This window comes from Zonotrichia albicollis, chromosome 20 (genome assembly GCF_047830755.1).
Source record: "Zonotrichia albicollis isolate bZonAlb1 chromosome 20, bZonAlb1.hap1, whole genome shotgun sequence".
Lineage (NCBI taxonomy): Eukaryota > Metazoa > Chordata > Aves > Passeriformes > Passerellidae > Zonotrichia > Zonotrichia albicollis.
This window is the reverse complement of record NC_133838.1, coordinates 9108136-9130971: the sequence shown is the minus strand read 5'-3', so window position 1 is coordinate 9130971 and position 22836 is coordinate 9108136. Positions and strand designations below refer to the sequence as shown.

At 52.5% G+C, this 22836-nt stretch overlaps 1 protein-coding gene across 3 annotated transcripts; it reads right to left on the bottom strand.

Moving 5' to 3' along the window:
* Nucleotides 1-2235: 2235 nt before the first annotated feature.
* Nucleotides 2236-22471, bottom strand: STK40 (serine/threonine kinase 40). Of its 3 annotated transcripts, none has more exons than XM_074555444.1 (12): nucleotides 22359-22471; nucleotides 16521-16633; nucleotides 14522-14641; nucleotides 13485-13570; nucleotides 12887-13030; nucleotides 11594-11821; nucleotides 10724-10776; nucleotides 7790-7905; nucleotides 4600-4744; nucleotides 3717-3836; nucleotides 3361-3445; nucleotides 2236-2724 (listed from the first exon to the last, which is right to left on the bottom strand). In XM_074555444.1, exons 3-12 carry the CDS (start codon nucleotides 14631-14633, stop codon nucleotides 2506-2508), a joined length of 1308 nt encoding a protein of 435 aa, XP_074411545.1. In that variant the 5' UTR covers nucleotides 14634-14641; nucleotides 16521-16633; nucleotides 22359-22471; the 3' UTR covers nucleotides 2236-2505. The 3 variants fall into 3 exon arrangements, with proteins under 3 accessions (XP_074411545.1, XP_074411546.1, XP_005492410.1); XM_074555445.1 differs by having other exon boundaries at nucleotides 16548-16633; XM_005492353.4 differs by lacking the exon at nucleotides 22359-22471 and adding an exon at nucleotides 19643-19807.
* Nucleotides 22472-22836: the final 365 nt, after the last annotated feature.

The window sequence follows — 22836 nt, the reverse complement described above, 5'->3', positions numbered from 1 at the left end:
GGCAGCCCCGGCCGGCGCTGAGCGGGGCGCGGGGCCGGGGCTCGTCCCGCTCCCCCGGGACGCCACGCTCGGCCCCGCGCTGGAACCGCCCCGGAGCGGGGCCACGGGCGGCTCCAGGGCCCGTCCCAGCCTTGTCCAGCGCCCATCCGGGCTTGGCGGTGAAGAGCCAAGGCGAGCGCTCCGGGCTGGGGGCTCAGCCCCAGAGTGGGTTTGAGGGAGCTGCCAGGGTCGGTGCCACCCCTATGGAGGAGGCGCCCACGCAGGGTGGCCCCGCAGCCCCACCGGCCGAGCGTGGGACACAGCACACCCCGGGGACACGAGGCTGTCCCCAGCGCTGTCCCCAGGCTGGCCCGGGACAGGCCCAGCGGGACTCAGAGCGCTGGGCCTTGGGGCACGACAGGGCTGGGGGGCCCATGGGGCACTCAGGGCCGCTGATCCGTGAGCCTGCCCCCCTCCCAGAGCACATCAGTACCCCAAAATCCCCCATCCCATCCCACCCATCCCTCCCACCCTTCCCTGTGGGGTCACCGGGCTGTCGTATGAAGTTTTATTGCCGACATGCAGGAGTAGTTCCGATGTAGTACAAAAATAACGTCTTTATACAAATTTTTTTCCTTTTTTTTTTTCTTTTTCTTTTTTTTTTTTCCTTACAACAGGCTCTGTCCCGCCGTGGCCCTGTGGCCCCCATGCCCCCTGCACCACCCCCTTCCAGTTTGCCTTAGCACAAGTGAATTGACCGGTGCTGCCACTGCAGGATCCTGGTGTGATACAGCCTCAGGGAGTCCCAGAATATTGCTTTTTACTTTAACATTGGGGAAAAAACAGTAAAAATAAACAGGGAATGAGGCAGGAGTGAACCAGAAGGAGAGAGCAGGGCCCTGCTGGGGTGCTCAGGGGATCCCTGCCCTGCTGCTGGTGGCACAGGGGGTGATGGGCCCACGGGACTGACCCACCATCTTCAAAATAAAATAAATAAGGCGAAAGAGTTGGGGCTACTGGCTCAGCTGGGGTGGTGCAGGGAGCTGGTCTGTGTTAGTGTTCACGAGGCCCTGCCTGGCCACAGGGCCCTGGCGAGGCGCAGGCAGGACGTAATGCCCAACACGGCCAGGGAGGTTCAGGTCCAGCCCCCTGCCCCCACAAAGCCACTGCTGGGGTGGCCCAGCTTGGACCCCGTCCCCTTCCCCAGCCCGGGGCAAGAAAAGGCAACAACACGCTACAAACATCTGCAACTCGCTCCCTGCCCACGCCCAGAGAGCAGCGCAGCCCAAACAGCAGGGCAGCCCCCCAGCTCCAACCTCCCTGCTCACAGGGCTGGCCGAGGGTGATGCCAGGGCTGGGAGCAGCCAGGAGCAGGGAAGGAGGCAGCTGAAGAAGGTGCTGCCTTGAGCAGGAGCCCTGGGCAGGGCACTGGGAGCCCTGGGAGCTCTGTGTGAGAACAGTTCATCTGGCAAGACAGGCATCCAGTTCATAAATGAGGCTCAGAAACAATCGTTCCTGCTCTCAGCACAGGCCAAAGCTCTTCCAGTGGCACCAGGTGACAAACCAGGATGTCCTTCCCCTGCCTTGGCATGAGGGCAGAGGCAGCCCCAGGTTTGGGCTGGGATGGCAAGAAAAGCTGGGAACAAATACAGTAGAGACTTCAGCCAGCCCCTCTATCTCTAGGCAAATTATTCTGGGAAGCTTTTCACATTATAACTCATATATTACATCTGTACCACAACTGAGGGGGGAAACGCTAAATCAGAATTAATGCAACTGTAACTGCACCTGGGATATGCTACTGAAAAATAAGATTAAATCATAGATCCTTAGAAACTAAAGGAATCAGTGAGAGGTGGGAGAGGGGGCAGGGGCTCTGGCAGGCCAAGTCCTGCAAAACCTTTGAACTGGGGACAGGATCGGATCCCTGCCCCTGACTCCTCAACTCCTGCCTGAGGCGGTGGCCGCGCTCTCCGGTCACAGCAGTGGCCACACAGGACTGACCAGCATGGCCAGATCAGGTGGCAAATAAGGACAAAAAACAGATTTGATGCAGATGAAGGGAAGTGGGAGGTTTCAAGAAATTCTGCCTTTCGAGAAACCCTGATAAATCCAAGCTTATTCAAACCACACGGAGCGGGCGCCACGGGCCGGCCACGGCTCTGTGCCAGCAGCTTCACCCTTGGAAGTCTCCTCCTCCTTTCCCACGGGCTTTGCTCGATCCAGAGAACAGCATGGTTAAAAAGACAAGAGAGGTAGATTACAGTCATGATCAAAAGCAGATTAGTCATCTAGGCTTCGATTTTAAAAAAACAGATTCCAGAAGATGCCAAGAGGTTGCTGCTTCCAAAACTAGCTTTTCCAAAAGTCTCCTCCGTCCGGGGCGGGTGTGAGTGCGTGTCCCTGGACAGAGCTTGGGATTGCTACATTATTCCCCGTCGTGGGACACCGGTATTGCTGTAGGCTGGAGCGGGCGAGGTGAGGGCAGACTGCAGGGTGGTGCTCGTGCTCTTGGGGCATGGGAAGCTACTTCCGGAGGTACCTCTGGGCCAGGATGGCCGCGTCCAAAGGGTTCATGGGCTGCGCGTCGTGGCCCAGGCGCCGCACAGGCGGGATGTTCCCGAACTGCCGCTTCTGCAGGAAGCTCTTGGCCTCATGCAAGGTGTTCTTCTCCTCAGCCAAGAGCAGCTGCTGCCTCATGTAGTTCTCGAACTCGTACTGGGAGCACTCCTCTGTCACCTTCACCTGCAGAGAGCGAGCTGTCAGAGCACACCTGGCAGCCCCACGGCTCCCCTGATGGGCCTGAGCTACCATGGTAGCTAACACAGAAAAGGGAGCTGCTGTTGGGGACACAGGCAGGATTCCTTGAGAGCTAGCAGTGCCACCAGGACACAGCAGTCCTGTCCTGACATGGCTCATCCCAGCCCTGGCAGCGCTGAGGCTGCAGCTGCCTGATCCCTGTCCCTGTGGCACCGTCACAGATCCTGCATGGCTGACCCTGGGCAGCCAGGCCATGGCCAACATTTCTAGCATGAAACAAACCGGCAGGAAAACAGGATGTTTGCTCCCATGGCAGAGCTCCCTGGGAGCCACAGCCAACAGTGCTGCCTCCTCCCAGCATTCCCAGCTGTGGGAGAGGGAGTGAGCGTTGCCGGGAGCAGGGTGAGCTGCTCTCATCAGCTCCGGGGCCGAGCTCACTTCCTGGCAGCTCAGCCAGCTGGATGTGCCTCCTGCTCCCAGCAGCATCGGCCTTTCCTTCCGCTGCACAACGTGAGGGACTCGGCTGTGTCCTCCCCACCTTCCCCTTCCCAGCTGGGGGACACAATGGGTGCCATCACAGACAGCACAGAAAGCAGTTCTGTTGAAAGCAGGGAAACCTACCTCCTGGGGGTTTTCAGGATTGGCCACTTGGTCATCTATGTCCGGCACCACTTGCAAAGGGCCACTCAGTGAGGACATGGACTGCCTGGAGGAGAGAACAGCATTGGGATCCAGAGCATGGCACTGGCTCAGCCACCCTCACCCAGCCCCAGGGTGATCCCACTGGGATGGCCACGGCTGCCATAAGCATTTGCACAGCCTCCCCAGCTGTATCCATCAGCACACAGTGGCGGACACGGGGGATTTAAAGGCTTACTGCAGTTCCCAGACTCTCCTCTGGTGAGCTGAGCCAGCCACAGCTGGAACAACACAGCCTGTGGCCAGAGACAGCGTGTCCTGCCTCCCCTTGCACATACCAGGACGCAATGATGGAGCTGAGGGAATCCAGCACTTCAGAAGCCGTCAGCCGCTGCTGCGGGTCCAGGACCAGCAGTTTCCGGATCAAGCACACAGTGTTCTCTGAGACCCGGCCATCCCTGGGACAGACAACACGGGTGAGCCTGGCCTGGCCACAGTGGGGCAGCATGGACAGGCTGGGAGCACAGCCCAGTGTCGCAGACAACTTTAATGAAAAATCCTTTCCTTAGGATTTTTCCTCCTGAGAAGCTGAGAGGCCTCAGGAACAAAATGTAAACATTGATTATCTACTGCTGTGGAATGCAACAGGTGCATCTGTGATTGGCCCATGTTGGATGTTTGTAATTAATGGCCAATCACAGTCAGCTGGCTCGGACAGAGAGCCCGAGCCACAAACCTTTGTTATTAATTCTATTCTATTCTATTCTATTCTATTCTATTCTATTCTATTCTATTCTATTCTATTCTATTCTATTCCATTCCATTCCATTCCATTCCATTCCATTCCATTCTTAGCAAGCCTTCTGATGAAACCTTTTCTTCTATTCTTTTAGTATAGTTTTAATGTAATATATATCATAAAATAATAAATCAAGCCTTCTGAAACATGGAGTCAGATCCTTTGTCTCTTTCCTCATCCAAGAACCCCTGTGAACACGGTCAGGAGCTACAGGAGCCAGGAGCTACAGGAGCCACCATTGCTCTGAGTCTGTGTCACGATCCCACAAGCTGTCCCATCCCTGCTCCTGTTTCCTGCACACTGCCTGTTCTCAGCACTGCTGTGACCCTTGGGGTGCTGAGGGGAGCCCCTGCAGCTGCAGCTGGCCCAGCAAAGCCCAGCCAGCCCCCCGTGGGCAGGCAGGAAGGGCGGGCTGTACTCACTCGGGGATGGTGTACTCGGCAGCCTTGATTTTGCGGAAGAGCTCCTGAGGTATGCTGTCGTAGAAGGGGAACTGGCCGTAGAGCATGGTGAACAGCACCACCCCCAGCGCCCACATGTCACTGGGCTTCCCACGGTACGGCCGGCCTGCAGGGAGAGGGCACACACAGCCTGAGAATCCTGGAAAGCACAGCCTTGGCAACCCCCTCACCTCCCACTGCACAGGTGCTGAGTAACCCTCACATGGGACCTTTTTTCTAAGCATTAACCAAAACACTTAAAGCTTCCCATAACATCACACCAAAACTCTTTCCAAGGCACATCATCTGCAAATGAACAACACACTTGTGTCCATCTCCACACAAGTGTCCTCCTGTTCCCCACGGAGCAGGAATATCCCTGCTGTGAACCAAGGGCATCAGGCAGTGGGAATTGCTGTGCTGGAGTTCCCAGGTCAGTGTCCCTCACACAGGATCACCCAGCTTGCAAGGTGTTGGAATTCAAGGGCCAGGGAGCACAGGGAAGGAGGATGCAGGAAAGAAGACCAGAAGGATAAAGCTGAGCCCATGGAGAAGGGACTCTGTGGGATGAATCTAGCAACAGCCACTGAAGCCAGATGTAAAGGCACAGAGTGTGCAGGAAGGTGCTTTCCTGCACAAAGACATTTAGACAAACCCTAACCCAAGGCTGCTGCAGCCCCAGGATTCACCTGATGGAAATGCTGCTTCTAAATCCCTTTGGTCACAACAATTAGCACACAGCAGCATGGACAGGGTCACAAAATCAAACCCCAGTGCTACAGCAGAGCACAGGACTCAGGGAGAGACTTCCTCTGACTCACACAGTGAGTCACTGCTGCAGCATTTGGTATTTGTACTAATTATTCTTTGCTTTATATGCTCAGAAAAAGGCACCTCTCCCTCCTCCTCCAACTTTTCCTGCTGTGACATTTCAGCAGCCGTCCCTCAGCAGAGACAGCTTCTCCTGGAGACCCACAACAATGATTAATCCCTCAGGCGCTCCAGCTTCCCCCTGCCCAGGAGCAATACAGAGGGAGGGATGTGCCAAGCCTGAAAGTGGAATGTCCTCAAGTAACTTCCCCCTTGCTACTTGGAGGGGAGCTGCAGACTGAGCAGCTTTGGGAGAGTTCTCGAGAGCACAGGATGGGCCCCATGGGAAGGGCTGCTGGCACACACCAGAGCTGGGGTGCAGCACAATGGCAGTGAGAGCCAGGCTGGGCAGAGCAGGTGAGTCCTGAGCTAAGGCTGAGCCTTGCAGGGTCTCAAGCAGCCTCAGCTGTCAGAGATCAGCCAAGACAGCCTGTTCAGTGCCCTGTGGCCAGTTACACCACAAGAGTGCCCTGAGAAGAAACATGAGAAGGCAGCTGGAGGCCTGAGTAGATGAGCACCCTGGAGCAGAAGGAGCAGCTCCTCGTAGCCTCCTTCAGCTACTTGAGCCACAACTGCTCCAAGCTCCTGCAGAGCAGTTGGCTTCTATCACCCATCTGGTCACAAGGGCCTCAGGATATCCTGCAGAACAGGAAAGGCTTGCAAGAGCCCCAGGATCCACCTCCTTGCCTGCCTTTGCTCCCTTCCTTGCCGGGAGGGAAGCGCCTCAAACCTGCCTGAGAGATCAGGATGGAAGAGCTCAGCTACATTTACTGCTGCTGCCTGCAAACCTGACAAAAAACCTCCTGAGGGGAGTCCACTGGGGCTGGATCCTCCAGGACTGGCTCCCTCTGAGGGCATATCTGCAATACAGTTGCTTGGGATACCAGCAACAAGTATCTCATGTGTTAATGCCTCGTATCTGGATCTACAAGAGAGGCTTTGTGTGCACAGTCCCACCTGTACATGCAGCCTTCAACACTGATCTGGCTCACCTGCATGAGAGGAAAAAACCCCAAAATGATTGGGGTTACTACACTGACAACCAGGACCACCCCTGCCTGCTCAAAGGCTGGTACAGGAGCACAGAATCATCAGGTTGGAAGAGACCTTCGAGTCCAACCCAGACTGAACACCTCAGCTAAACCCAGTGCCACATCCAGGTTTGTTTTAAACACACCCAGGAATGGTGACTCCACCACCCTCTCAGGCAGGCCATTCCAGAACTTTATCACCATTTCTGTAAAAACTTTTTTCTAATATCCAACCTGGTCATAAAAGGAGACCAGGTTGTTCAAACACAACCTAAACCCCTGCTGGCTGGGTCTGATACCTTGGCCATCCTGTTAAGTGCTGTGTGATGAAATCAATACAAACTGTTCCACTATCTTATCAGGCACTGAGGTCAGGCTAAGTGACCTATAATTACCAGGATCCTCCTTCCCACCCTTTCTGTGAATGGGTGTCACACTGGCCAGATTCCAGTCATCTGGAACTCCCCCAGTGAGCCAAGACTGCTGGTAAATGATGGAGAGAGGCTTTGCAAGCTCATTTGCCAGCTCTCTCATCACCCTGGGGTGGATCCCATCTGGTCCCAAAGATTTATGAACAGAGCAGAGATGAGAGCTCATGGAGAGAAACTGGACAGAAAGCACAGCTGTTCCTGATGGTCCCATGCAGTGGGAACAGTTGAAGGCAGGAGGACACCAGGGAAAGCTGCTCTGTGCTGGAGCCAGACTCTCCTCAGAGCCCCTGCTGGAGACAAGGCACAGGCCAGGCTGCTGGAGGGGGGGATCCAGCCCAGACTGCTTTGGCCTGCTGTCATCATTCCTTTAATTTGAAGTAACTCCTCTCAGTTGGTCCAGAAGCTGCCCAGAGGGTCACTTGTTCCCTCCTGGAAGTGAGCAGCAGCTGGAGGAACTGGTGCTCTTAGTGCACAGCTGGAATGCACTGACATCCTGGTGGGATCTGCACTGGCTGCCCCTTGGGCCCAAGGTTTTACCTGCAGCTTAAGGAAAGCCTCAGGAACTGAATTTTGACACTGGAAATAGAACACGTTGTCTGCAGTCAGACTCATTTGGGAACAGCCAGATTTGAAGCAGCTTTGAAGTTCAGACAAGCCTTAAGAAAAAAGTCAGGCTCAATCCTCCCCTCCAACTTTCCCAGCTGGAAAACCAGACCAAGTCTCCAAAGTGGACCTTAATTAAGAGGCTCTCATGAAGGTGCATAGGGGAACACAACAGGAGGTTTTATTTATTGTCAGGAGACACAAATGAGTGAAATGAGCATTGAGGGGAATTCCTACCACTGAGCACGTCTGGGCTGATGTAGGCAGGGCTGCCACGCTGGTCCTTCAGCAGGTCATCCTCGCTCACCAGGTGCTTCCCCAGGCAGAAGTTGGTGATGGTGATCCGGTGAGTCCTGGGGAGAAGCACAGGGAAGGGGGTCAGGGAACACAGGACATGCAGCACAGACAGCAAGGTGACTCCAGAACAGGGATTGTGCCTGTGGGGCTTTCTAGGGGGCATGAAATGCTGGGAGAAGACACACAGAGGTGTAAAATGAGCTCTATCCCAAAGGGGAGAGATTCCAGGGATTCCATGGCTGCCAGCAAGGCTTGCAAGGCACTCACAGGGGCAGTGAAAGGCTCTGTGACAATATCTGGGTGGCCTGTGTCAGCATGGCTACAAGCACAGGCTGTACCTGGCTCATCTTGCAGCCTTGGCTGATCTCCTAGGAACATCCCAGCCTGCAGCACCAGAGCTGCAGGATCTGCCCCAGGTGCTGCCTGAGCACTGGAGAGCATGAGTGTGAACAAAGCTGAGGTTTATTTCAGCTGCTGATTGTGCCCTGCACTTCCCAGCTGCCATCTTCTCCACACTGCATCTTCTGGGAGCTAAGGGAAAACACCCAGTGGGAGCTGCCCCGTGCTGGCCCCTGAGCACTGAGTGTTCACAGTCACCAGAGGAGCTGCAGGAGTTGTGATCACACTCAGCACAACCACACCTGTGTCACTCCAGAGTCCCACAGATGGTGGCAGCTCCATCTGATCCACAGCACTGCTCTCCACACACAGGTGTGCACCACACAAAGCCTGAGCAACACCCAAAAACCTCACACAGAAAAGGGAAAGCTGCAGGTACACAGAATTTCTTTATTGGTTCATCCCTACTTCTCTATGGTACTGCCAGCTCCCATTAACAATTTTTTCCAGTGCAAGTGAGCTAATTACAAAACTATTGTTCCATTAATCTTCCCTGTCATTCAGATAATTTGGATTTTAGCTTACAATGTAAAGGTGTGAGTACAAAAACACTGTCTGGAAGATTTCTTGAAAAGTATTTCACAACTAGAACCTGAGAGAATGGATTAAGTCAGTCACAATAACAAAGAAATATTTCCAGCCAGTCTCACAGACAAATGAAGTAGAACCAAGTGTGGGTTGGCCATGGAGAGCTGGTTATTAAAACAGACAGACTTGTGTTTAAGAAGTGTTAGCTTCAACTGTCAGGAGACTTTCCTGGCTGAATAACAAGCTGCAGGATTTGTTAAGGATTTAAAAGACTAAGTGTTCTATAGGACACTAAAATGTTCAGGGTTGCTTGATTCTATTTAGTCCCTGAAATTTGATCTAATCTGTAATCACTCAACTCCTCCAGCACTGGCTTATGAGGAAACCTGAGAGGCTTTAATGTCTGCGGGGAAGGAAATCTGAGGGAAGTCCCCCAGGTGGGAGTGCCTGCAGGACCTTGCAGTGCCACGTTGTTACCTTCCCTGCCTGCCCTGAGAAGGGCCCTGGCTCTGTGTGAGCAGGGCTGGAGCAGAACAAAGGGTTCAGCTCAGCCCCACGGGCTGCTCCTCTCCATGGAGATGGCTCTGACGCCTCTCCCACCCTTCCCTGTGACTCACTCCTGCACAGGCTGCAGCTCTCCCTCACCAACGCTGAGAAAAAAAGCAAAAGCAGAGATGTAACACAAAGAGGGAATCTGGCAAGTGTGTTCAAAGCTTCAAACACCTCCCCCTGCTAGTGGGGCCCTGGGTGTAGCTCCACTGGTGGGGTGCTCCCCTGCGCTCAGTGCCCAGAAAAGAAGGGAAGTTCTGCATGGATCCTTCAAAGCACCAACCTTTGTCTGCCTCTTCCAGCAAGGAGGAGAATCAAAGCAGCAAGCACAAGAGATTTATCTTAAAGCAGCTCTACAGAAACAACTTGAAACAACTTAGAGGTGGCCCTGAGAGGCAGCAGCAGCTCTGTGTGTGTGTGGGGGGAAGCAAGAAGTTCAAGTTCTGTAGATAAAACCTGTTTCCTCTCAGTGTTAGGGAGGAGAAAGCAGCAAGCTGTGAGCTCAGCAAACCTGCAAGCTTTGTAGACTCAAAGCCTGCAGAACCCCAACCTTCCCTCTTTTTATTCATTCTACAGAAACCCAGACAGTGTGAAAAGGATGAATTCCACTCATTCTTCAAGTAAGTGCAAAATATTTAGTCAGTAATGTAACCCTGGAGGAGAGAGCAGAGGATCTGGGCTGAACTAGGCTGCCACAAAGAACACAGACCCCAAGGCACTGAGCAGCTCCACAGAGCCCCCAAGCAGGGCCAGGCCACCCCCCTGCCCTCTCTGGGCTGCTCCCTCTGGGTCTGCACCAGCATCCAGCACCTGCCAGGCTCCAGAGGCTCCTGTCAAACCAGCAAGGGAACAAGGGAGCCATTTCATCCACAAATCCACACTGGACAGAAGTGCTTTTGTTTAGATAAGTCAATATTTCACTGCTAGCAAAAACACAGCAGGGCAGCAGTCAGATCTAACACTGCTGTGATTGTAGAACAGCCAGCAGGGCTGGGAATGCCTTCAGCATGATGGAGGGTGAATGATGGGAACAGAACCAACCACCATGTTTTTTTTTGTTCTTTTTAATATATATAAAATCAATACTTCTCTTGCAGGTTACTAAATTACTATAAAATTGAGTTTTCAGTAGTTAGAATCCAAAAAGAAGTCCTGACAAGGGGCCACTAAGCTGGGTGGGAAAAATGAACTACCTAGGTGGAGCTAAATTCAGTTCTGGAGACTAATTTATCTAACTTTGAGTTGGATTTGTGGTTTTGCACAGCCTACTTCCCTCTTCCTCACCCTCCTGCACAAGAGCAGTCACCAAGTGCTGCCTGTGGCAGTGTTTGCATTAGAAATCTGCTTCAAGGAAGAAACAAGACCACTGCCAGGCCAGCAGCTCTCCAGCACACTTACCTTTTGTTTAGCACCATGTTTCCTAGTTTCAAGTCTCTGTGCACAATATTTTTCTGTAAAAAATACAGGAGTATTACATGAGCAAAAGCCTATTTGTTGTAGAAGTATAAATTTCATACTTGCACAAGAGCACTAAAAAGAAATCATGGCATCTGCACACTCTGAAATAACCCAGGTCAAGGTTTCAGGTCAGGTTTCACCCTGAGTACTTTGTGCCCTTCACTTTTGATTGTGATCAGGACAGAACAAGCAAATTTGCTACTCTGAACACAAAGACAGACTGGGTGTATCCAAGAGACCTGGAACTGAATTCTCCAGGCTTGGTTAGAGCAATCTGAGGAGCATTCCTTTACAGACCCACACTGCACTGCCCTGTGCCACAGGGGAACAAGTCAAACATCAGAATCCATTTTTATTACAATAGTTTCTAGTTCATTGATCTCAAAACTTGCAGCTTGAGGTTCTGATCTCCAATCAATTCTTACACTGTGATTTATTTTGTTTCACAAGGAGACAGTCTCTGTTTCCTGTGTTTGATCAGGCTCTGCTCTCCTCTTTGAGCTCACCCCACTGTGGTTCACCTGAGCTGCCCTCAGCCCAGCTGGCCCCTCTCCACAGCCCACAAACACCACATTATCATCCAGAAACGTGAGGAGCAGGGAGGGAAGGGAATGCAAACATGAAGGGCAGAGTTAGAAGGGAATGCACTTTATGGCTTGGGGCATGAGGTCTTACGCAGAACACTGCTAACATCCCTGCCTTGTAACCTGGCCACTGCTTGCCTCAGGAAGTTTTGAAGCATCTGCTACTCTAACATGGGAAAATTCTGCCTCCCAGCACTGGAAGGGAGCTCTCTTTCCCAGCTCTCACCTTGTGTAATGCTTCTACCACTCGTACCACGTCATAAAATATCACCACGGTCTCCCGCTCACTGAGTCTCTTCTCTTTAATGACATAATGCTGCAGATTGATCAGATCTGCTGTTTTGTCACTGAAATCATGAGCACAGAGACAGTCCAACACCAGGCAAATGCGCTTCTTCATCTTCCTCACCATCCTGTTGGCTTCCAGATCTTCTATGATTTCACAAGCTCGGTCCTGGGGGAGGCAAACACAGCAGCAACCCCTCAGGGAAACTCCAGGGCACATGCACAGAGCCTGGCAGAGTAAATAACTCAATAACTGGGGGGTGATCTCAAGCAAATGCAAACACAGTGCTTGGTTTTTGTCCTGAAGCAGGATTTCAAAAAGATTCAAGAGCTCTACTTAATGAATCACAGGCTGGCTTGGATTGGAGGGAACCTTCAGTTTTATCTCATTCCATGTCCTGCCATGGACAGGGACACCTTCCACTATTCCAGATTGCTCCAAGCTCTGTCCAGCACTTCCAGGGATGGTGCAGCCACAGCCAGGGCCTCCCCACCCTGACTGGGAAGAACTTTTCCTAGGAGGAGGAGTGCAGAAGGCAGAGAAGTCTCTGCTCTGTGTGCACATCATGCTCTTCATGCACACAGACTCCTTGAGCTGAACCCAGGACAGCTCTGCAGTGGAACAGAGGGATCCAACACACCTTTTATAAGACCAGAATTCTCAAGGCACAATTAGCAGTTCTTCCATGACAGTAAACAAGACACAGCAGAGCTGGACATTTGGCTTATTTAAGATTTAGTACAGACGGTCTCAAGTGAAAAGTGTGTTGGCAAAATGTAATCAGCAAGTCAGGCAGTACCAGCACCCAAAGCAGTAATTGCTATCAGCCCCTCACATCAGTGAACAGCCCTAAAGGCACCAACACAATCCACTCACACAAAAACTGATCAGCACAGTGACAGGTTTAACTTGCTGAAACAGTTTCTTGGCTATTTGTCCCCTTTGAAAAGTTATAAACAGTACAGAGACCAGAAAGCACAATTTAATACTAAAAGGTGGTAATTAATTTGCCAATGAAATAGGCAAACTGTTGTTCTGTCTGTAAATGATCTCACATTTCCCAAAATCCTACTGTGCTCTCCAGAGTTCCTGTTTGAAGCAGCTCTGAGGTGGTTAACCTCAGAGTGCTGCAATACAAGAGCAGGGTCAGCACGAACTGTACATTAAACAAAAGCAGCTCAATCCATCAGCAATCCCTGGCACTGCCCCAGCCTGGATGGTGACCAAGTGTACCTGGAAGAGCCCATGATGATGGACCACTCCTTCCTGGTTGTGGAGCAGGGAAAGAAGAGAATACTCCGTGTGCAGCAGCATCTTGCCCTGTCGCTCCTCCTGGGTTTCTATTCCTTTATCACCTCTTTCTTCTAAGGTGAGAATCTTCAGGAAAAGGGAAAATTTCTTTACAGTTCCCAGAGGCACACAAATACCCCCAGCCCTCTCTCATTTTTGGCTTTCCCATGTGTTTACAGCTGGTGCTCTGAAGTGCTCTGATGGTTGTGTCCTTGCCACAGGCCTGGCTGAACTCAGCACCATCTGTGCAGAACGCACAGCAGCAGCTTCATTAACATGCAAAGGTGGCTGTTTGCAAATATCCCAGGTGGTTTTTCTCTCCTAGAGCTGCCCCACTCAGGTACAGATCCAAGGGCTCTGGGAGAGCAGCAGAGGTCTCATCTCAGGGCTGATCTGGACATGGATCTGGCCCTGCCAAGGGGGAGCTGCAGCAGCCCTGTCCCACTGCACTGCTTCAGCCCACACCCCTCACTCACGGCCCAAGTGCTTCTGCACAGGAGCTGGAGAGCCCTGAAGGCCTGGGAGCCTGCAATTTGCTTACCTTCAGCTGATAAAAGTCATCTGTCCCGTCCTTTCTTGCCAAACACTGAACAATACTTGGCACAGGGGAGTTACCTAAACGTGGACCTACAGCACAAAGCAGAAACAGACTTGTTTTCCCTCCAGCAGCAGTGACTAACCCGGGTTACATCAGCTGTCACTAGTTATGTTTGCTTCCACCAAGTTCCCTTTTTTGCAGGAGGCTTGAGTGCATTTTCACAAATCTAAAGCCAAAAGAAGAAGGTCTTGAACTCTGAAACCTTTTGGGATACTGTTTCATTTGTTCTCTGGAGCAACATTTATCAAAGCCCACACATGGCCCAGCTGCTTGCAGAAATTCTAATTTCTGCATGCCTCAACCACACAGCTCTTACATTCACAGCAACACCCATGGCAACTGTTACTGCCACACCTGGGAACACAGCTGCCACCTCTGCAGGGATGGCTCAGGGGTGTCCAAATTAGCCCAGATTTCAAGTAAACACACAGGCTCCACTCCTCACTTTGCATCAGTCAGCTCCAACTGATTTTCCATTGCGAAGTCTATGAAGACAGCTCTGAACTAACAACTATTCTAGCAACTGTCCAGAGCTGGCAGAGTGGCCTTGCCTTGGTACATACCACTTTGAGTACCACTAGTGAATGGGCTAAGTTGGTACATATCACTTTGAGTACCACTAGTGAATTGTTAAGTTGCCCCCATGCTGATGTGACAACACATTCCAGGTCAGCAGGGTCGAACACAATCAAAAAACTCCCCAATGAATGTGGTATTTTACAAAGTTGAAGAACAGAGTTTAAGAAAACAAACCCAAAAATAAAAACCCCAAAGGGGGTAAAATTAAGATCTATTTCTCTCCCAAGCCTTGCTGCCTTGCTATCCCCCATCTCCTGAGCTTGGCCAGCTGCAGGAACTCCCAGGCTGCTGCTCTGCACATCCTGCACTCCCAGGTAAGACACTGAGTTTCACACCTGCTTCCCCTCACTCCAGAGTGCCTTTTGTTTTCAGTTTTGCCAGCAGAGCCCCTCCCTGCTTACCCAGGATGAAAGGACCTGCTCTCTTGGCGTTATTCCCGGAGATCCCCGCACACAGAGCCTTTGCCTTAGCGGATGTTTCCCCAGCTCCTCTGTCCGATGCTCGCCGCTTCATCCTTGGCTCTTGAAAGACAACCGAGATCACATCTCTGAGTTATTTTCTCTTGTTATCTCTGATTTCTGCTGGAAGGCTCTCACCTACAGATGCACTGGTGGCTCTGCCTACTTGTGTGTCTACACACAGCCCTGGCTCCCTGCTGACAGACCAGGGGTGGGCTGCAGGCTCAGAGCAGCTCTCAAGGCATAAATCAGCCTCGTTATTCAGGGCAACATTTCCTACAACAGTTGTTTGAGAGACGTAGTGGGAACAAGTCAAGATAATTAAAGCTTGTTTTACAGCAAAAACAAGTTTGCAAATTAACATATTCTAAAAGCTCTGAAAGAAAATGCCCAAGTTAGCCCTGTGTATGGGTGTCTGCTGCTGCTGCAGCCTTTTGGGGGTTTCTCCACAGAGGATCCACATGAGGCATCACAGCCACCCACTGAGTCCCTCAGAGGCTCGAGTCTGTTCCTCAAACAGCCAAGAATGCACAAAACTGACCACAAAAATCAGTGGCTTTCACCTTTCCCAACAAGGGCATAGAAAACAAGCACAATAGTTATTGTGACATTCAGTTCAGTTCACAATGTTTTTTCAAAAATGTATTTTTAGCCTTGAAAAAAGTCCCCTCCCTCTGTAGCTCATTAGACTCTGACCTTATTACATCTCCATCTACCTACATCCAGTGCAGCTGGAATTTGGACTCCAGCACATAAAACCCTGTCACCTCAGCCTCCATGTGCAGGAATCAATGCCGTGTTTAGAATTAACACATTATTAAATGCTCCAATGGACATTCCAGTGGAAGGCAACACTGGTGACAACATGTGTGTTTTCTTGCACAACCACTATGGGCAAAACCCCATTTTATTAAATATGAATCTCATGGTTTGCACCTAGGAATTTATTCAAGGTCCACACATCACCACCATTTAGCATTAACAACTAAAAACTCAACTACCTCCTCCTTATTCAGGTAATGCAGAAAGTCTGATTTCCAATGTCCATTTTCTACTGCTCAGAAATCTAAAGAGAATTTGCACAGCCAAGACCTAAAGGGCCAAATAAATTCAAGGCTTATGGCTAAAACTAAAGAAAAGTCTTGTTTCAGTTTAGCTGGGAAAGCATCTCTCAGCTGAGCTGCTGGGTGTGGTGTGAGCTCTCCACATCCATCAGCTCCAGCCATTGGAAGCTCTGCTCCCAGTACAGCTCCTCTTCATCTCCACATTTTAGAAAATGGCTTCAAAGACTTTTGCAAACATCTACACATTCAATGTCTGTGCTCTCACTTTTTAAAGATACTTTGGGGGGCAGATGAGAAGAGGAACCAAGCACAGCTCCATTTCCTTACTCAAACCCAATCCCAAGAGTTTTTCCCTAAGAGGTTACTACAACAGGCAGGGGGAAATATTTTCTGGGCTGTACATATTTGCTTTAGAAGATGCCAGGTGTTTCACCATGTCAGGGATTGATAAATCACCTCCCTGTGAGTGAAGTTCACCCTGTGGCAGTCCCGCCCTCTCTGTGGACACAGGCTGATCTCACTGCATTGATTCATCCAGCAGCACCAACAGCCAGGAGATAAAGGGAGGAGCCTTGCAGCAGACTTTGCATCCCTGACTCCAGCACCTTCACACCTCCACAGAGCAGTGTCACCATCCCAGTGAGCTGAACAGGACACAGTTCTGACCCCCACCTGCTCCTTGCTCTGTTTACTCTGCATCCCTGACCCAACATCCTGATGAACTCCTCCTCCCCTTGCACATCACTGTCTCAGCTGGAGATGTGAGTAACACTTCCACTGGAGAAACCCCCTGCACAGGAGCTCTGAGATAATCCATTGTGCAATTTGGCTTTCTGCTGCAAATGGTGCTACTGTAACAAAACAACCTGAGGACTCACGTAGTTCAGCATCAACTGTATCCTTACTCTTCTTCCAAACTAGGTTTTCCAACGTCTCAGGAGGCAGGAGCTGTCACCTTGGAGAAGGCTGGATGGGCAGAAGGTCGAGGACTCTGTAATGTGAAATGAGATACACTTGATGCTGTGGTTTTGGATTACTCTGGTTATGATAACACAGGATGAACCTTTATGGCCCCAAACATCTCTGTTTGTTTGGGCTTGGAAAAAAAGATTGACGCTCCTGGTGAGAGAATTAAAGGCTCTGGAAGTTCAGTCCCTGCACTGCTGGACACACTCCCATGTCACCCATCTCCAAAGTGATGCAGGGCAGGCTTCTGGAGCAGGGACAAACACAGGCTCCACTTGAACCCCCAACATGCAGCACCTGCCTGGGCTAACAGCATCTCAAACACACCTGACTGAGCACCAAGAGACCCCCTGCCACCACCAGCAGCTTTTTATCATGCCAGAGTTAACAGAGTTAGGGTCAGATCAGTATCTGATATCACTGTCCCTGGGATGGAGTGTTTCAAACATGGGTTTGTCCTGTTCCTTGCAGCAATGTAAGAGCCTCTCTCTCAAAACTGATCCTGCTGATGTTAAAATGATTTTTTCTCTTCAGTCTTAAGAACTGGAAAGTCCCACCTGTTTGTGGACAGATGCATCCCTTCCCCCCAGATCCAAGCTGAATCAAACCACTCTCCTCCCTTGTCCTGCCATTGGAACAAAAATGGTTCCTCACACAGACAAAGTTACAAGTCCAGCATAGAAATTTATACTTAATTTTGATGTGACACATAGGATGTATCAGACAGCTCACTGGAGAAGCCAGTTCAAAGCCTTTCAGTGTGCTAGCTAAGACTTTATTAGAATTATGAATCAATTAATTTGGGGACCTAAATGTAATGCCTTTTAATTATGTAGCTTAAGGGAATTGTTTAATTCCTGAATTACCGCATGTCCCAGTGCCTGGTGTAACAACACTGGAAAACATGAGATGAGGAAAGCCCTTTCCACCCCAGAATGAGGAACAAGCAGCTCCTGCAGTCCAGCAGCCACAGCTCAGAGCTGGAATGGAAAAGGCACCTTTGGGGCATGAGCAGAATTACTCAGCAGCACAGAGCAGCTGGTCCTGCCCCCACTGCACTTTTGGGGGGCTTGTCTTGCCCCAGGGGCACAGCACGAGCCCAGTGGTGGTTACACTTCTTGTGTGAGGACTGGGAACCCCAAAGTGCTCGAGCCTGCTGCTGTGATGAGCAGATTGTGGTGAATAAGGCAGGGGATGGGCTGGGAACCACAGGAGGTGACAGAGCCCAAGAGCTCCTGCTGGAAGTTCAGGACTGCTGAGAAGTTCCTTCAAAGAGCTCACACCATTCCAGGGACACACAGATGGAAACATTCCATCACCCACTGCAGCAGCATTCCTGCCCAGCATTCCCTCCTGAAGCCACAAGCTGGAGCATTTGGGATGAAGCTGCAGAGCTGCTCCACAGGTTTCTGTCCCTCTCTGTGCAGCCTTCATGTTTGCAAAAATAAAGCTAAAAAAAATAGAATCACATGAGCAGCATCAGGCTGCACCTTTTCCCACCCAAATACCACAGTGGGCAGTATTTACCAGTGATGGTTAATCCAAGGTCACATTTAAGCCTGGCTCATGGGAAGCTGTGTTGAACATGACCTAAAAAGCTCCACGAACAAAACATTAAATGGGAAAAAGCTGGAGCACGGCCCAGCTTCCCACATGGAGCACCAGCAGGTCGGTGTCACTGCAAGGAGCAGCGATCCCAGTGTTGCCTCACTCCTTCCCGGGCAAACCCGGCCAGGACAGCTCAGAGCCGAGTCATCAGCACGCCCAGCGCCAGAGCTCGGCTCTCATTGGAAAAGCTTCCCTGAGAACAGGCGGAGCTTGGATCGGGCAGGCCTGCGGAGGAGTCACTGGCTGGGGGATTAAAGGGAATGTTTGCGGGGCAGATCCCAAGGAAAGCAGGCTGTTGCATTAAGTGTATGAAATCTGGTCAGAAACACACCCCTTGTGTCCCAGCTGGTCCTCAAAGACCAGGAGTGCATCCAGAGACCTCGAAGACATCATCCCACCCAGGGAGCAGGGAGAGGAGAGTCACCCACCAAGTGTATCCAAGGTCTTTCAGCTTTTCTTCCTCCTCATAAGGTGAAATTTCTGCCCCCCCCCTTATCCTCTTCCTCCCACACTACACACAGCAATGGTCTAGGGGGAAATTGAGAAAGAGTTATGTGTGGCGGCATGTACTTCATTAAGCTGATGTGCATTTTAATATTGAAATGACTCTTAGTCAGGCAAGTTACTTTCTGGACATAGCGTCCCTCAAAGTTTCAGTCACAGGACTTTTGTTTTGTTCTTCAGTGCCAAACCAGGCCCATCCTGTCTGTCCCTCCTCCTGCAGCCAGCTCAGCCTTCCCGACATCAGCCAGGAACAATTTCATCCCTAAAGATAACATGGAATGCACAGGGGAAGCCTCAGCCCTTCCCTGGCTCCTTGCTCATCATCTCACACGGGAGGAAGAGTGGGGGCATCAGGGTGGGCTTCACTCCTCTCCCTCTGCACAGCACAGGGGTGATTCCCTATGCAGGAATGTTAACTGGTAGGTACTGAAGGCTCTGGGGGTTGAACGGTTTTCCAAAAGAAGCAATAATATAATATATATATATATATATTTATATGTATATAAAAAAAGCCCATGGGATGAGTCAGTGCAGCCTGTGTTCCGCTGCCCTTCCGGGAAGGGAAGCCTGCTCCCGAAACAGAGCCCTGACTCACAGGGTTCTTGGAACCCAGAGCAGACTCATTCAACTTCTTCCCTCAGCGAGAAGTTCGCTCAAAACCAGGCACAGAGTTTCTCTGCCCACAGGAGCAGGAGGAATCCTGGGGCTCTGGTGCAGCACGAGGGGCTGGGACAGTGACACAATCCCCTGTGTCCCAAGGATTATCCTGGGACAAGGACAAGCTGGGAGACAGGAACACCTCTGAGCTGCCCCACTGGAGATCCTCCTGCTCAGCCCAACCTGTGCATCAGCTGAACCCCAGGAAAATGAACAGGGCTCAGCCAGCACCTGGGAGTCCCCACAGGAGCCCAGCACACCTTACCTCCACCCACATGCAGCTGTGGTCAGTCTCCAGCTCCTCAGGGACAAAAAAGGCTTCCACAGGCCAAGTCACACAGCAGGGAAAGCAAATTCCATCCTGGCTGCCCCCCCGGCAGCCAGGGAAACTCTGAAGCACAGGGTTCCAGTGCGTAACTACGGCGCAAGCAACAAGCCAGGCTTTCTTCAAGCCCTTCTGATGCATCAACACATGAGATAGCCAAGGACTCATCTCTGGGAGTTCCCTCTTTGGTTACATAAACACCAACCTCAGCTTAACCCTTTCGTGCTGCAGCACAGGCCACATCCAGCAGGAAAACTCCCCATTGCAGCCCAGCACGCTGACAGCAGGACCTGGCAATGCAGCTGCAGCACTTGAGGCTGCACTGCTGCCCCAGCACAAACCCCTGACCCGCTCTGTGCCTGCAGCCAGGCTGTGCTCACCTCCCAGACCCCACCAGGGACGAGGGGTGGGGTGTATGACAAGGTTTTATTTCTCACTGATTGCTTCTGATGCTATCAATATGCCACAAGCCCCTGCAGCAGGACAGGAGCTCTGTGTGCACAGAGTGTGACCCACACACGTGCTGACACTTCCCAGCGAGGTGTGGCTGCAGTTTCTTTCAGCAGTGACTCACCTGGCCCTACCTGGTGAGACAAACGTGTTGAAGTTACCTGCACACACTGCCAGGCCCACGCTGCTGGGGTTTGCAGTGTGACAACACACTGACAGGAACTGCACACTTGCAAAAAAAAATATTCACCAAAACAGCCTGTTTCACAGAGAAAATGGCCAGACAGAGCCTACTCTGTGCAGCAAGAGCTCCCAGGCAGGGAGGAGACACACACTGCACCTGCCTGGAGCACAGGTAACATCCCCCAAGTTCATTGGGCAGCTCAGGTACAATCCCCAAGGCTGTCCCCATTCATAGTCACAGAACAGTTTGGGTTGGGAGGGACCTTAAAGACCCTTCCACCCTCCTGCCATGGGCAAAGAGACTTTTCACTACCCCAGGTTGTTCCAAGCCCTGTCCAACTTGGTCTGGAACATTTCCAGGGATGGGGCAGCCACAGCTTCTCTGGGTAACCTGTGCCAGGGCCTCCCCACCCTCACAGGGAACAAATTTTCCCTAATATCCCATCTAACCCTGCCCTCTCTATGTGTGAACCCATTTCCCCTTGTCCTGTCACTTGAGGCTCTTGTGAACAGTCTCTGTCCATCTTTCTTGTAGCCCATTCAGGCACTGGAAGGGGCAGTTATGTCACCCTAAGGCTCTCTTCTCCAGCTGAACAACCCCAATTCTCTCACAGCAGAAGTGCTCCAGCCCTCTGATCAGCTTGGTGCCTCCTCTGGATTCATTCCAACAGGTCCATGTCCTTTCTGTGCTGAATCACAGCCCAGCTCAGTGCCTGTGAGCTTCCCTTGCCTGTCCCAGGCTCTGAAACATCCTGAGCTGAACTTTGCTTTTAAAGAGCACAATTATGAGATCAAACCCTCAGCGTGGACAGCACAGAGAAACAATCAATGGATGCAGCATGAACCCTCCATCAATGGGAAAACACGTCCTGAATTCTGAGTGCTGCCAGCCCAGGGCTCCATGCCAGCAGGTGAGTGCTCCCCTGCTGTCCCTTGGGCCACACCTCACCTGGGTGCCAGGTCCAGCCTCACCTGGGTGCCAAGGAGCTCACCTGGGTGCCAGGTCCAGCCTCACCTGGGTGCCAGGTGCCTCCCCTGCTGCCTCAGAGGAGCCAGCTGTCCCACAGCATATGGCAGAGGGGTGGTGGCTCAGCCCCACCACATCAGGCAATGGCCTCTGCTCTGACTTCCCTCTGGACATGGGATTGCAGCCCCACATTCCCAGCACGCCTGCTCATACCAGCAGATGTTAAACCCATACATTTAAGGCTCTAAACTAGCAAAGAACTGAATCCCCAGCTCTGGTGCAGCACGTTTCAGCATAGCCTGGGCAGGAGGGAGCACAACCCCAAACCCCTTGTGCAGGGGGTGGAGATGAGACCTTTCACACCCTCAGTGGGCTCCCAAAGCCACGACCAGAGAGGGACAGCACCTGGTTCTGGGGGTGGGAGGTTCCCCAGCCCTCGGGTGAGCTGCAGGGAGCGCAGGGCAGGGTCCGTCCCTGCTCCGACACCTGCTGGTGTTACTCACCCTCCCTCCCTCAGAGGCACAGCCCTCACCGACTCACTATGAGGCACACGAGGCTCCTCCCGGGCACAGAGGTCCCCAAAGTCTAAATTCAATCGTTCCTGCCAGACTGGAGGCAAAGCCACCCCAATCACGGGCTGTGCCTCTTTCAGCCCCCCGAGCTGCTGCGGGGCTCAAACCGAGCCCCCAGCCTGGAGAGCACCGGCACACCGAGTCGAACCGGGTGGTCAGGGCAGCTGGGGGCTCCACCGGCCCGGCGGACGATCGGGGGGACCGGGATGGGAACGGGTCCGGGACCATGTCCCCCACGCTCTACCCTGGTCCCCGCTTCCCCTCATCCACCGACAGCCCCAGCTCCCTCGTCTCTCACCCATATCCATAGCCCCGGTACCGGTTTCCCCGATCTCTCTCATCCTCCTCACTCAGTCACGGCCCGGTCCCGGTCCCGCTTCCCCCGCTCTCTCCCGCCCCTCACTCACCCATAGCCCCGGCCCGCTCTCTCCCGCCCCTCACTCATACCGGCCCGGTTCTCCGCTCTCTCCCGCCCCTCACTCACCCATGGCCCCGGGCCCGGCCCGGCCCGGCCTCGCTCCGCTCCGGCGGCCGCCTGGCACCGGAAGTGACGCGCCACCACCGCCCCCCGCCACCAGCCCGCCCCCTGCCGGCCGCTGCCGGAGCGGGGAAACGGCGGCGCTGATTGGGCAACGGCGACAGCGCGGGTGGTGATTGGAGGAGAGCCCGGGGGCCGGACGGTGTTTTGCGGCGGACTCTGATTGGTTGAGGCGTGCAGCGGAGAGGGAAGCAAGCAGCGGACGCTGATTGGCTGTGGTGCGATGAACCTGGCGCTGATTTGCTCAGACCGGGGCCAGGAGGCCGCAGGGTTGGTGAGCACGCGGGAGATTCGAACGCGCCGTGATTGGCCAAGGGGCGGGGCCTGTCGAGATGGCCCCGCCCTAAGAGCCAGCGGACCACGCCCACAGAGCCCCGCCCTGCGGCACTGGGACCCCCGGAATGAGACCCCTGGGTTGGGACCC

Excerpts from the sequence above, each read along its gene's own strand:
- STK40 (XM_074555444.1), bottom strand. The coding sequence starts at position 14,633 with ATGAAGCGGCGAGCATCGGACAGAGGAGCTGGGGAAACATCCGCTAAG. Across the intron at positions 11,822-12,886 it reads ATCATCATGGGCTCTTCCAG|GACCGAGCTTGTGAAATCAT; the intron begins GTACACTTGGTC and ends TGCCTCCCCCAG. Across the intron at positions 2,725-3,360 it reads ATCCTGAAAACCCCCAGGAG|GTGAAGGTGACAGAGGAGTG; the intron begins GTAGGTTTCCCT and ends CGCTCTCTGCAG.